The sequence below is a fragment of the Oryzias latipes genome, chromosome 8 (assembly GCF_002234675.1).
Source record: "Oryzias latipes chromosome 8, ASM223467v1".
NCBI classification, from domain to species: Eukaryota; Metazoa; Chordata; class Actinopteri; order Beloniformes; family Adrianichthyidae; genus Oryzias; species Oryzias latipes.
Window position 1 is genome coordinate 890,932 of NC_019866.2, and position 13,785 is coordinate 904,716.

Sequence of the window (13,785 nt, forward strand, 5' to 3'; positions counted from 1 at the left end):
CTGGAAAACATTTTTTGTCTGGTCATCAACATCTCTGTTTTATTGTGCTTTGACCTGCACTTCAGTCAACCACTGGGGGTCTTTGCAGTCTGTAAAACAGTGTAAGTGGTGGTGCACAGGTGGCTTCTGGGTAACGGCGTTTTCATGCTTCATTTTGGGTAAATTAACACACTTCAATTTTAACAATTGTATGTTCCTAAATTTGTCACTTCAGGGCATAAATGCCACCCTGGATTTAGTCCCGCCAATCATCATCCTCATCATCATCATCATCATCATCATCATCATCATCATCATCATCATCATCGCCTGTTCAGACTTGAGTCAGTTCCTTGACTGAGAACAGGACTGGATAATCCAGACCCCTCTAGTCCATTAAACTCTGTGACCCCTCTGCCCCCCCCCCCCCCCCCCCCCCCCCCGCCCCCAGAGTCACATGACCAACCAGGACACCAGCTTGGCAGGACTGCGTGGTTCATGAGGCGTTTCCACAGGTGACCCTCCTGTATTTGGATGACTGACAGTCAAATGAGACAGACATGGACTCAGATCTTTTACCTGAGCAGATACAGCAGAACCTGACTCACCTGTTTCACCTTCTCACTTTCTGAGAGAACTGCATTTTTCCAGAATCGTGCTTCTCCGTCCCACCTGTGTTTCCCAAGAGGAGCGTCCCCTCAGCTGATTGGACCACAGCTCTGTGGAGTTGCGCTGCAGCTGCATACCTGCAGTCACCCACTTAGTGCAGACACACAACGACATGACAGTCAGAGGCTTCGTCTGTGGGCTCCTGCTGCTGACCTTCACCTCTACAGGTGAGTCTCTGGAGAACATTTTCCTCAGGAATGAGTTAATGTGGACAGCTGCTTCCTCGTCCATCACGCCAAGACGTTAATGTTTCATTGCTCCCGTCGTAAAAACCAGCAGTGGATTAGGAAGGAGCTGCATCTGTTCTGGACAGGGGAGATTCAGTTTGGTTGGCTCTGGTTCTGCGTCTGTTTTATTGAGACTCAGAGCAGCAAAACGCTTCTGACTGGTCCTCCATCTGACCCAAAAGGACAAGAACGTCATCATACCATGATGCTGCCACCGCCGTGCTTCGTGTTATGGAGGATGACCGTCAGACATTCGTCTGGAAGTCAAACATCCAGATGAAGCAAACTTCAATGGGATGTGAGGATGACCTCTTCACCCTGAAGACCAAAAAACTAATCTACATGAAGTTTCTACAACCAAAAACACTAAGACGCTCCAAATATAGAACATTTAGATTTTTGAGTTTTCAGAGAGAAAATCCAAAAATTCTGTTCAGTCAATCAACATTTGTTTGTGTTCTGTACCTTTAAAGTTGAGTCTTTTTGTCGATCTTCAACTGGTCACAAACCAGGACTGAAGTACAGAGATGAAAACGTTCTGATCCATCAGTGAAACTTAAAAAACCTCCAGGATAAAAAGAGACAGCAGAGAAAGGAGGTGATGCTGTTCGGTCCAGACGGCCCCGGTCAGATTGCTCTCTCCACCCCCCTACATGGATAAATGGAGGTTTGGGATCACCATAGGAGTTTCTTTACCCTGGAGCTGCTGGTGAGGCTGCTTTAATCCTGGCTTTGAGGTGCTGTCATCGCGCTGCAGATGACCTCCTTCCTTCAGGAGGAATCCAGCTGAAAACCCAACATCTGAGCTGCTTCGTCCTTCCTGTTCAAATGAGCTGTCAGTTGTTTTTGGAAATCTATTCAAACCGACGTCAGCGGATCAGCAGAGCTAAATCTTACAGTCGCATTAGGAGCTGAAGTTTATTTAATTTGTTTTTTCAATCTGGCTGAGACGTGCAGAACATTTCAGAGGTTCTGTTGAAGCAGAGAAAGTTCAGACGATCATGGAAACCAGACAGACACAAAGAGGGAAAAAAAACAGCAGAAACTATGTGGAAACTGCAAACAAGTGTGAACATGACCAGAGGAAGACGCTCCGATTCTTCTCTCTGTTTGTTTTTCACACGCTTTTTCAGTTTTCAGGGAACCAGAAAAGAAACATGAAAAAACATGAAGGGAGAACAAAAACAGAGTCGGATTCTGTTTGTCCCTGAAAAAAAATCAGCAGCTTTTAATTTCTAATCTTTTTGTTGAATCTTTGCTTTGAAAGTTTTAACTTTAAAACTCAAAGGACTAAAATAAGCTTTTTCTGCTCCAAAGCTGCTTCTGTTTCTGTTAGAAAGTTCATTCCAATGTGCATTTCCTCCTGACTGGTTCTGCTTTGTAGTTCTCTGAAAAACCCAGACTCATCATTGAACTGGTAATCTGTGCAGATTAGGATTAAGCGGAAAGAAAAAAATCAAGATTTTCCCCTTTTAACCTCCCCATAGTGATAATTTACCATGACATCAGCAACAAAAGCTGCTGCTGGCTGTTTTCCCTCCATCAGACAGAAAGAAATCACTGAGAACTTGAAGGAAATAAAATTTCAAAATAAAAGGAAAAGTTCTGAAAAATTCAACTGGACAAAGTTTCTGGTTTTGCGGCGTTTGGCCTCTCATCCGAGCGGCTTCTTCAGTTCTGTCTGTCTGTCCAGTGGCGGTTCTACCCTGAATTACTCCCCGGGCGAGACCCTCCCCAGGCGCCCCCCCCCCCCCCCCCCCCCCCCATGGTCAAAACAGAACTATGTCTTTGTCAACTAACATGTTTTCCGACATGCTCATGTTTTCCGTCTTCAATCCTTTGATTGGCACATTTTTAGTTATGACCTGTTACATTATGTTTTGTCCCCATAGAGTTGCAGTAAATGGTAAATATTCATTTTTAAAACTACCTACAGATTTATGGAAATTCTATTGGCTAAAAATATAACCCAACATTTGTAAAACAAATAAAAAATAAACTTCATATGCAGGCTCAAAATTAACCCCTAAATCCCCAGTTAAATGTCAAAAACACATTGTGAAAACGTTTAGGCTGCCACAAATGATTATTAAATTAATGACCAATCTCAAATTATTTGCCCCATTAGCATCTTATGGCAGCAGCAGCAGCATGCTGTGTAACCATCACAGCTTTTTTAACATTATGAACTAGTATACAACAGCAAAACACAACAAAACCGTTGTGTTACAGCACAGCAGACAGACACATGAATCATAACTAATGTTACAAGTTAAGGCAGAGCAAATTTTTAAGAATAAAATCTAAAAAAATCAATAAAAAATGACACTATTTGCAACATTTGGGCTTGATAGAACGGGCTTGATGCATGTTTTAGAAAAAACATGCATCAAGCTTTGAGGGCTTCCCCTTTTCTTTATCTCTTTTCTCCTCTTCTTCTTTTCTTTTCTTTCTAAATTGGGCACCAGATGGCTTTGACCTTTCTTTCTCCATATTTTAGATGTTTTTGGCGTTTGTTTGGCATAAATGTCCTCACGTCACGAAGAAGGCATCAAGTCCGTCGACTGAACCACCTGTCACCTTAGTGACAGCATTGTTTTGTGTTGCCATTTTTTCATTTGGGCATTTCACATAAAATTAACCCAAAAAAGAAGAATATATTTTTTATACCTTTATTAAAATGTAGGTTATAGAATGTCACCTTATGACTGACTTATAAAAAGGTTTTATAAAGTAGATTCAAACCCCTGCCCTTGTCCCCACCTAGCCTCTTAATTTGGAAGCGTCCCACAATTGAACTGATTCCCCGCAGCCCCCCCCCCCCCCCCCCCCTTTCTTCACACATTTTCAGCAGGAGCGCGTGCAGCTACAGCCAGGGGCGCTGATTCGCTACATTACTTTTATTTTTTTTATCAAGCCCGCGACCGTCGCCTCCTCTGAAAGATGAGCCAGCCAGGGTTTGCGCATGCGCAAACGCGGCGGCGCTCCGTGCTCACCCCGCGCCCCCTCCCTTCTCCTTCACACACATTTGTGTCTACTTCTCAAAGACAGGAGAGCGCAGCTGCGGGGCGGCGGCGCGGCCAGGTTCAGGCTGTTACAAACTCACAAACTGTGACATAAGAAAACCAATAGTGGTGCATATAATATTTTACAAGGGCTGAGCTGCCGGTGCCGCCCCCTTCAGTTTTCCGCCCCAGGCCACCGCCCGGACGGCCCGTGCCTAGAACCGCTACTGTGTCTGTCCCTTCATGGCCAACAGAGTCCTCTAACGGGTCGTTGACCCCGTGTCTCTGCGTTTCATCACCTGTCCTCGGTTTTACCTCTGGACAACGATGGCCTGTTGTTTCAAAACCAATGTGGAGCGTGTGCTGTGAACGTGCACGTCAGAAAAAAACCAGGAACGAGCTGCAGAGAACACAGAAGAGCAGAGCCTGTTTGGTTCTGACCCGGTTCTGCCAGCTGATCTCAGAGCTGCTGGCTTTAGAACCACAGACCCGTTTTCTGGAGAGCAGCAGCTTTCACATCACTTCCATGAGGAACTGGATGCAGAAGAAGGACCTGAGAGCAGGAATGATGCCACGACTAATGAATAAAAGCATCTGAAAAACTCAATGTGTGAAAGAACCAAACATGTTTAAACTGGGCTTTGAGTGATTTGATTGACAGCTGATAATTGGCGTTCTCATGGTCATGGTCTTCTGAGGCACCAAAGAAGATCTTTGCTCTCCAAGAGAAGAAAGTGTTTCGCTGGTTTCACTGAACCAAAAGAAGGAGCAGAACCTCCTGAAGGAGCTGAAAGGAGCTGAACATCAGACGTTTATCATGAAAATTCAGACGTAGATCAGCTGTTTCAGATCTGCTCAGGGCTTCTCTCCACGTCAACACAACCAAGGAGGAGTCTTCATCTGAACAGATCAGTGATGCAATGACCTGCTGGTCTGCTGACTCATGTTCAGTCCTGCTCAAAGGCTGCGTCATGCGCTAAAATTAGCTCTTCAGAACACAGCAACACGCCGAAGGTAGTTAATTCTGAGAATCTGAAGCCCCGCCCCACGTGACGCGTGGAGTGATGCCATTCAGACCGAAACCAAACCAGTCGGGTCGGTTCTGGTAGCTGAGAGAACTTCTCTGAACTCATGTCTGTTTGTTTTCTCTGCAGGAGCTGATGGACAGATTGATGGTGAGTTTTTCTGTCAACACAACCTCCAAAAAAAGAAACAATTAAAATGAAACAGGTTTTATCAATCTGCCTCGCCTCAATGCTGAAAGGAGGAGCTTACAGCCTTCTGTTCTCCAAACAGCATGAGAGCTCTCTGTTTACATCACATTCAAATGTTTTCAGTTGTGCAACAGAAAATGGAACTTTCCAACACCGTGCTTCTCCCTCAGCAGTTTCAGTGTTCAGCCCTAAAACATTCAGCCAAACATGAGGATGACGATGGACCTGTAGAATCAGACATGACTGATTCTCTGTACTGAAGGCAGATGACGCCCCCTCTCACAGAGGACTGGCAGGGGGGTCAGGGCGGGGCTTTGCAGCTGGCATTTCTGATTGTTAGACTGACGATTGATGCATAAAAAAAGATGAGGTTCAAATGTTTCAAGATGTTCAGAGTTCTTCCAAAAGAAAGCTAGCTTCCTCAGAAGGAAGAGTTTACCTGCAGAAACAGACAGGGTGGAGTGTGAGGCTGAGACACAGAATGAGGGGGCTGGGGTGTAGGTCCCAGGATCTGAAGCTGCTGATACCTGACTTCGTTTGGACATTTGAATGTGTGCATGAAGGCCAGAACAATCATCTTCTAGGCTTTCATGCTGAAGAACGGGTCTAAATGCTTCTCTTTACATTCTTTTAACTTGTCCAGCAGCTGAGCAGACAGATGAGAGCTGAAGGCCTCTATCTAGTGTTGGACAGATTTTACTGTCACAACAGGAGTTATGAATCTTCTGACACACGAGGTGCATATTTGAATAAACCCCTTTTGTAATTTAGACTAAACTTTATTCACATTAGTTATATTTGTAACTGTTTTTTGTTGGACCGATGGAAAAGAAGAGAGAGGGATGTTAGAGGGGGGGGCGTGTAGGAGGGTGACTATAGAGGGGGGGGGGTACAATTATAGAGCAGCATAAAGCAACATGTTTATATGGATGTTTATAATCATTACGATCAGGTTCAGATTTATAACGGATCTAAAGGGGCGGGGCCTGTCCAAATACACTCCGATGTTACAAACATACCTGTTGGCTCCAATAATGTTCACATACAGACAGGTAAACACGGACATAAAACAACTGCTGTTCACACACGCATGCTTATGTATTCAGACTAACACGTAAAACATTTCATTCGGTCACGCTTCTCGTTCCATTTCAAACAAAGGAGTGACAAGAATAAACCAAAGCTGTCAAAGGTTTCACGCTGAGTCAGTGGAAAGGTTTGTGAAAATCTTCCCCTTGGCTGCTCACGTCCTGGTTTCTCTGCCACACCTGAACGTCATGCCTGCTGATGACAGAATGTCTCAACCGTGAGGAACTTCCAGTTCTCCGTTCAGCTGACATTTGCTCACACTTCTCCTCAGAGGTGAACTGTTTTCAGATTGTTTTAGAGTTTTATTTCTAAATCCTGCAGAGATTCTTCCTGAAACCGCACGAGGATCCAGTCTGTGTCTCCACCAGCTTCACACAGAGCAGGACTCTGGTTTCCTGAACCTTTTTCCCGTTGAACAATGGTTCAGGTTAATGTTTGTCCTTCTGCAAACACTGAGGCGGGAACGAGTCCTGACCTCTGCGGGACAAAACCAGTGAACCCAAACGGGTCGCTCCAAGTCCAAGGCTTGCAGTTCAGGCCATGTGGAGACGCTGGTGCACAGCCGTTAACAGGAAGAGTCCATAGAAGGTTTGATTTCAAAACTTCACGAACAGCAGCAGCTGAACAGGATCTCACTGATCCACATTCTGTAGAAACTCTTGGATCATTTTCAGTCGTTATTCCTTCCTTTAACCTGCTTTGGTGGTAAAAACGATCAAGAATGCTGATCAGTGAGATTCTGCAGGATGGATGACGGTGAAAAACAGAACAAAACAATCAGAGGAAAGTCAAGGCGGCGCTCTGACGTCATCAAGTAACATTGAAAACCATTTTAGTTAGGACATTTATTCATGTTACAGAAATGTGGGCACAAAATGAGGCCACAGTCTTTGGCTGTGGGCTGCGCTGTGGTGTAGTGGTTAGCGCTCCCATCTAACAGTGAGAAGGTCCTGGTTCAAGTCCTTTCTGCTTGGAGTCTGCGTGTTCTCCTGGTGCATGAGTGGGTTTTCTCCGGCTTCCTCCCACAGTCCCAAAACCTTCTCAGGTTCACTAGTGACTCTAGATTGCCCCAGTGTGCATGTGAGTGTGTAACCTGATGCCACCCAACAGAAGCTGGGATAGGCTCCAGCAACACCATGACCCTTTGGAAGATGGATTGATGGATTGACAGATGGACAAAAACAGATTTTTGAAACTCAATGAGGTCTTGAGATGAACATGGACCGCAGAAGAGTCTAGATGCTGATGGTGGTTAGAGGCTGGACCATGCTAAAGCATCGCTCCAGGTGGAGAACAGGGTGGAGGAGGGCCAGCAAACTGTCCAGGATGCAGAGAGATAAAGTGACTGTGATTGGCTAAGAAGAAAGGCAGCCATTGGTTCAAAGTAAAGAGGTCTGACGTGTAGAAACATGATGAAGCTCCAGGGTCCGAAGCTGCTGATTCCCGAGTTTGTTGAGACACTTGAATGCATCGTTGTAGTTGATGAAGATCACATCAATCATCTTCAAGGACTTCATGCTTGAACACAGGTCTGAATGCTTCTCACTGCATTTCAAACTGATAAGAAGAGAAGACCAAACAACATGTTATTTGCTGAGTCATTGGAAAGGCTCGGTTTGCCTGTGAAAGGTGGGATTTATGATGACGTGTAGAGTCACGTAACGACCAAACGTTCCTGGAAGGGAGGCAGATCTTCCTCTCTAAGCCAAAAGGTCACTGTAGGAAAACCACGAGGATTTAGAGAGGCGTGAAGCGGCCGAGCGTCGACTGAAGCTCCAGGGGTTTGAACGTTCACGCTGAGAGTTTACAAAAACATTCAGCTCTCACGGAGAACAAAGTCTTTAAAGGTGATACATTCTTTTAGAGCAGAAGACACTTGAACGTTTCAAACCCACCAAAGAGCAAAACCAGAAGGACAAGCAGGAACCTAAAAGCTGAGGTTCTTCCTCAGACGGGTTTGGGTTTTGGTGAAGCTCAGAACCCAAACAGATTCTCTCCTCCTGCAGTCTGCGGCACGGCTCCTCTCAACTCTCGGAAGGCCGTAACGGAGTCCAGGATCGTTGGGGGCCAGGACGCTGCTGCGGGGCAGTGGCCCTGGCAGGCCATGCTGCAGATACCGGTGGCCGGGGGCACGGCTCTGTGTGGGGGGTCTCTGATCAACAGCCAGTGGATCCTGAGCGCCGCTCACTGTTTCAAAAGGTGAGCTCTGCTCCGGTCACATGACCTCACCTGCTGCAGGACGTCTCCGTCACTCATGTTCATGTTTTCCCAGCACCAGCACGTCCAATGTGGTCGTTTCTCTGGGACGCATCACTGAGCAGGGCTCCAACCCCCACCAGGTGAGCCTGTCGGTGTCCAAGATCATCGTTCATCCAAACTACGACAGCCGCACCAACAACAACGACCTTACGCTGCTGAAGCTGGCCTCACCTGTGACCTTCAACGACTACATCAGCCCCGTTTGTCTGGCAGCAGCAGGCAGCGACTTCCCAGGCGGAACCAGCTCCTGGGTCACCGGCTTTGGGACTCTTTCATCTGGAGGTCAGGGTTCACTTCAGGTTCCCAGGTTCTCTTTTTAAATTTTAGAACCAGAAAAAGGAGAAAGACAAACAGGAGGTTTTGTCTTTTTATGATCCTCCAAACGACTGAGCTCCTGGTTTCTGTTCCTAATGTTTATAGAAACTCAAAGGCACCAAATGCTGCAGTTCCTCAAATGACCACCAGAGGGTGGCTTTCAGATCAAGTAGTTTCCTGAAGACTCCCCCTGTAGAAAAAGCCAAGCCAGGCTACAGAACACAGTGGGATACGCGCTGCTTCATCCTCCATTTTCATTCAGAATCCTGTGGACGATAGCAGAGATGATCAGAGGATCAGTCCTTGTTTGCTTGTGCCTAAATAAAATTCCATCAAATACTGACATCTAGTGGTCAAATGAAGCATTGCATTTTTATGAACGGGTGGAGTAAACCCATCATTTCGTCTCTTTTTTGTTTTTTTCACATGCGTTTACTTGAAAATAAATGATAAATGAGTATTTTTCTCTTCTTCTTCAGGGCCTCTGGCTTCAACACTCCAGGAAGTGAACATCCCCATCGTGTCCAACACTCAGTGCAACTCTGCCTACGGTGGGATCACCAACCAGATGATCTGTGCTGGTCTGACCACTGGAGGACTGGACTCCTGTCAGGTAAAAAACAAACTGCTCCCTGTGACCTCCTACTGTTGGAGAACTGTCAGGATGAAAGCGGAAGGAAGCTGCTCGGTGAAGATAAAACAGTTTACCGTTTGAGAGGTGGAGACGTCCAGAACTGTTATGAATGGTTGAGGTGGTGTCCAGAAGATGAAGGTTGTTCAGGAGTACAGCTCGGACCAGGAAACCAAAGAGACAACTGGAAGTAAAAGGAGATTTGGAGATCCACCGCGATGAAAATTGGGTTTTTGTGGCATTTTTCTGAAGAAAATTGAGCTCAAATTTGCATTTCTGAGTATTTCTTTATTGAAATTGTTGTGAATCAGGAGCAGACGTAAAGAAGCTGTTGGAAAAAGCTTGTAGCAGTTCAGAGGGTCACAAGCGTCCTGCTCTGCTCCATTCTGATCATCCACCTACAGACCAACAGATCCATGAACGTCCTAGTCTTCCTGGTCTGAGCTGGAATCTGGATCAGAACTGGACGGACGGACATAGCTACGATGTTGCTGCCATTTCTGTGGCAGCGCTAATGTTAGGTTGGGGGTGTGAGGGGCTGTAAGCTAGCAGGAGAACATGTAAAAAAAAGGATGATGGGAAATTGACCTCCTGCTGCTCTGCAGAAACTACATCCCAGAAAACGACACCGGTCTTTGGATTTTGTCTAAAAACGGCATCATCATCATAAAAAGAAACAATTTGAAAATAGATCAGAGGATGATTCAAGATTCAAGATTCAAGAGGTTTTTATTGCCATATTCTGTGTAGCTACACAGAGTAGGAATTTGTTTCGGTGCAAATGTGCAACATAAAACAGAAGAACAGTAAACAACAAAATTTTTACGCAATGGACATAACAAAAAATATAAATAGAGTCAGTAGTGCAAGGAGTGTCAAAACAGTGCAAACTGAGAATGTTCAAGGTGCAGGTAGTGGGCTGGTGACTGATTGGACATTGAAGTGAAATTTGGGGGGGGGGGGGTTACAGGGCGTTTAAGAGTCTGACTGCAGAGGGAAAGAAACTGTTCTTGTGTCTGGAGGTTCTGGTCCTGATGGACCTTAGCCTCCTGCCTGAAGGGAGTAGTTCCAGTAGGTCATGTCCAGGGTGGGAAGGGTCGGCAGCTATCCGGCCTGCACGTCCCCGGGTTCTGGAGACATATAGTTCCTGGACAGATGGGAGGCTGCAGCCGATCACCTTCTCTGCTGAGCGCACAATACGCTGTAGCCTGTTAATGTCCCTGGTTGTGGTACTAGTGTACCACACGGTGATGGAGGAGGTGAGGATGGACTCAATGATGGCCGTGTAGAACTGCACCATCATCTGGGCCGGCAGCCGGGCTTTCTTCAACTTGGGACTTTAAGTCCAGAGCATGTCTTTGAACTTCTGTGAGCAGAATCTGAATTGACCCGACACCAAAACCTGATTTAGCCAAAAAGGGGAACACAGTCTCCGCTGACTGAAATGTGACTTCATGGCAACCGGGTGTGACGAGTGACCCGTTGGGATGTGTGCAGGGGGACTCTGGCGGCCCGTTGGTCATCAAGAACAGCACCAGGTGGGTCCAGGCCGGAGTGGTGAGCTTTGGAGAGGGCTGTGCGAAGCCGAACTTCCCGGGAGTCTACGCCCGGGTCTCAGAGTTCCAGTCATGGATCAGCAGCCAGGTGGACGGTCCCACGCCGGGATTCGTCGATTTCGGGAGTTATTCCAACATCACTTCAACCAGTGGGCCCAAAGGCGGAGTTTCTGCCACCAAAGCAGCGGTGGTCCTGGTGGTGCTGCCCGTCTTCTTCTCCTCCTTCATCCTCTCATGAGTCCAGACTCAATCGCCTGCACAGAAACCTCACTTCCGGGATGAAGCCCTTTCAGGAGACTTTTCTTCTCAAGACTCTTTCAGGTTTTGATTAACAGATGCTGAAAGTCTGTGAAGTTCAGACAAAAGGATTTCCTCTGTAAAATGGAGGAATCTGTTTATTTGAAGAAATTCTTATTGTTTAAATATAAAAACATTCATCTATAATGAAACAACAATTTGTCAGCGATCCGAACCAAAATAAATCCTGTTTTTACGTATTTTAAACACTTTTAAATATTTTTCAAAATATTATCGACTAAAAAAACAAACTAGGGAGAAATGGTTCAAATTAACAGACACTTTTGTTTTTATACATTTAAATTTAAAAATGTATCGTTTCATTAATTTATTGAAAACCAAACATAAAAGTGTCAAAAATACTGAAGTGTTCCTTAAAACTGAAACTGTGACTTTACTGGAATAAAAATGTAACTCGGTTACTGACATCAATGACTTATAAAACTTCTGTGAATATTTACTTTTTTTAAAGAATTTTACTGCAAACACGTTTTCCATTAATTGTGTGTTCGGAGGCGGAGTTTAACCGGAAACCTCAGGAAGAGTTTAGAGGATTTCAAGTTTACATTTCTGAGAAAAAACCTGACATTTGAATTAAAGCCATGAAGTTAGTAAAGTTTAACATTTGACCTGAAAGACGTGACGATGAAGTTTCTGTTCTTTTAAACCTCCTCACCTTTTGATCTTCTTTCATTTCTTTCAAGCACTAAATGAAATGTTTTGGGGGAAATTTATTTGTATTTATTGCATACAAACTATAAGCTCTGTCTTTGGGTCTTTATTACAATGAAAGAAATAAATGGCGTTTTCCTAATCTGTGTAGAGTTCATGGTGTGTTCAGGGTCACGCAGAATATTGGAAATCAGCACGACATTCAGCCTGAAGGCGGATTTGATGCTCAGGTTAACCAGAACAGACGGGCCTCAGCCTGACAGCAAGAACAACAAAGTCATCAAAACGTTCAAACATCTGTGAAAACTGATTCGTTTTAACCAGAAATAAATGTATGGATGATGCAGTTTCACAGCACCATGGACTTTTTTATTTCCACCTTAACGTAGAGTCAGGGTCGGCCCCCAGACCCGTGATGATTCCTTTCCAAAGATAAGGTGTCAGCCTGCTGTGGAGGAAAGCTGCAGGAATGAGGAACTCAGTCCAAATGTTGACTCTTCACAGACCGCTGAGGGTCAGCAAAGCCGTGCAGGAACGCTTTGACAGACGCCGCAAGCTTTCAGCGTTAGCCCCAAATATACCGGACCGAAAAAAATTAAGAGTTCTGCAGGTTCTTCAAACTCTTAAAAAAGACTGACTGATGAGTTCTGCAGGCGGCAGGAAGAACCAAAGGGCTTCATGTAAATCCTCCAGTGCTGTGAGGCAGTGAACCCTGCCGACCCCTAAAACACACGACCTGAACATGAAAAACACAACAACACACATTCCAACTCTGCTGTTTCACCGTCTGTCCGTTTACGGTGGCCGAGAGGTGCAACCAGAGGGACATTTGGATCCGTGGTCAGAAAAAAGAACACAATCTGGAAGACATCCCATCTGCTTCCCTTTTTGCAATCTTGTGTTTTCCTCGTTCTGTCGGACTGCAGACATCAGGCTGAACGTTTTGACCCCCACATCAAACATCTTCCAGACAACAGGGACAGACGTCGCTGCCCCCTTGTTGGAAAGCCACGCCCCCAACCTGTGAGCGGGCTACACAAATCCTGTCAATCAATCTTTTTGGTGAACAAGCTCCACCTACTTCTAATTGAGGCATTTGATTGGTCACTTTATAACTTTATTAACTTGAACTGCAGAAAAATATGAAAAACAATGAGGATTATCAAGAATATGTTTTTAAAAAAAGTACCGTATCCAGAACAGTTCTTCTGGAGTAGGTTGGCGTCGGTGTTCGGCAGTGTAGCCGCCATCAGTGTGTTGATGTGTGTGTGACTGGATGAAAGGGTCTGTGACTGTAAAGCACTTTGGGCCTTGAAGAAGGTAGAAAAACGCTACATAAGTATTCGCCATTTACCATTCTGACCAATAGAACAGCTGTTTATCTCTCTATCCCTTGTGCTATCTTAGATGACCCCCCCCCCTTCCATTGAGGTGTTCTCCCTACCATGACAAAGGTGGATAAAGGTGGAAAGATTTCATGTAATCCATGGACACCAGTGAAGATCACAAATCATTGAAGAAAAAAGGTTCAGAGCACTGTCTAGTGGGTCTAGATGACCCCACTCCCAACGTTAACGTGCCTAGGATAGAACAAGGGTTAATGAAGTCTATGGGATTTTGGATTCTGGGAGCCGCTTCCTGTTTGGAACGCTACGGGGGGCGGAGTCACTCATTCCAGTTCTCATTTACAATCACTGGTCCAACAACAACATGAGACATTTGTAATGTCCAGACAACAGACTATAGTTTAACAGACAGTCAGAACTTATTTCATGATTCTTTTCTCAAAGATCATTTTATTGACAGCGGCATGAAGGAAAGTTCTGGATCGAATTTGACTTCATATTTCCTCAGAACTTTCGATCCCGTTTG

The 13,785-nt window shown here is 45.3% G+C and overlaps 1 protein-coding gene across 1 annotated transcript; it reads left to right on the forward strand.

Moving 5' to 3' along the window:
* Positions 1–514: 514 nt before the first annotated feature.
* Positions 515–12,258, forward strand: LOC101156896 (tryptase). The gene is made up of 6 exons (XM_023957242.1): positions 515–815; positions 5,035–5,055; positions 8,190–8,382; positions 8,456–8,724; positions 9,237–9,370; positions 10,886–12,258. The coding sequence occupies exons 1-6, from the start codon at positions 761–763 to the stop codon at positions 11,180–11,182; spliced, it is 969 nt and encodes a 322-aa protein (XP_023813010.1). The 5' UTR covers positions 515–760; the 3' UTR covers positions 11,183–12,258.
* The last annotated feature ends 1,527 nt before the right edge of the window (positions 12,259–13,785 follow it).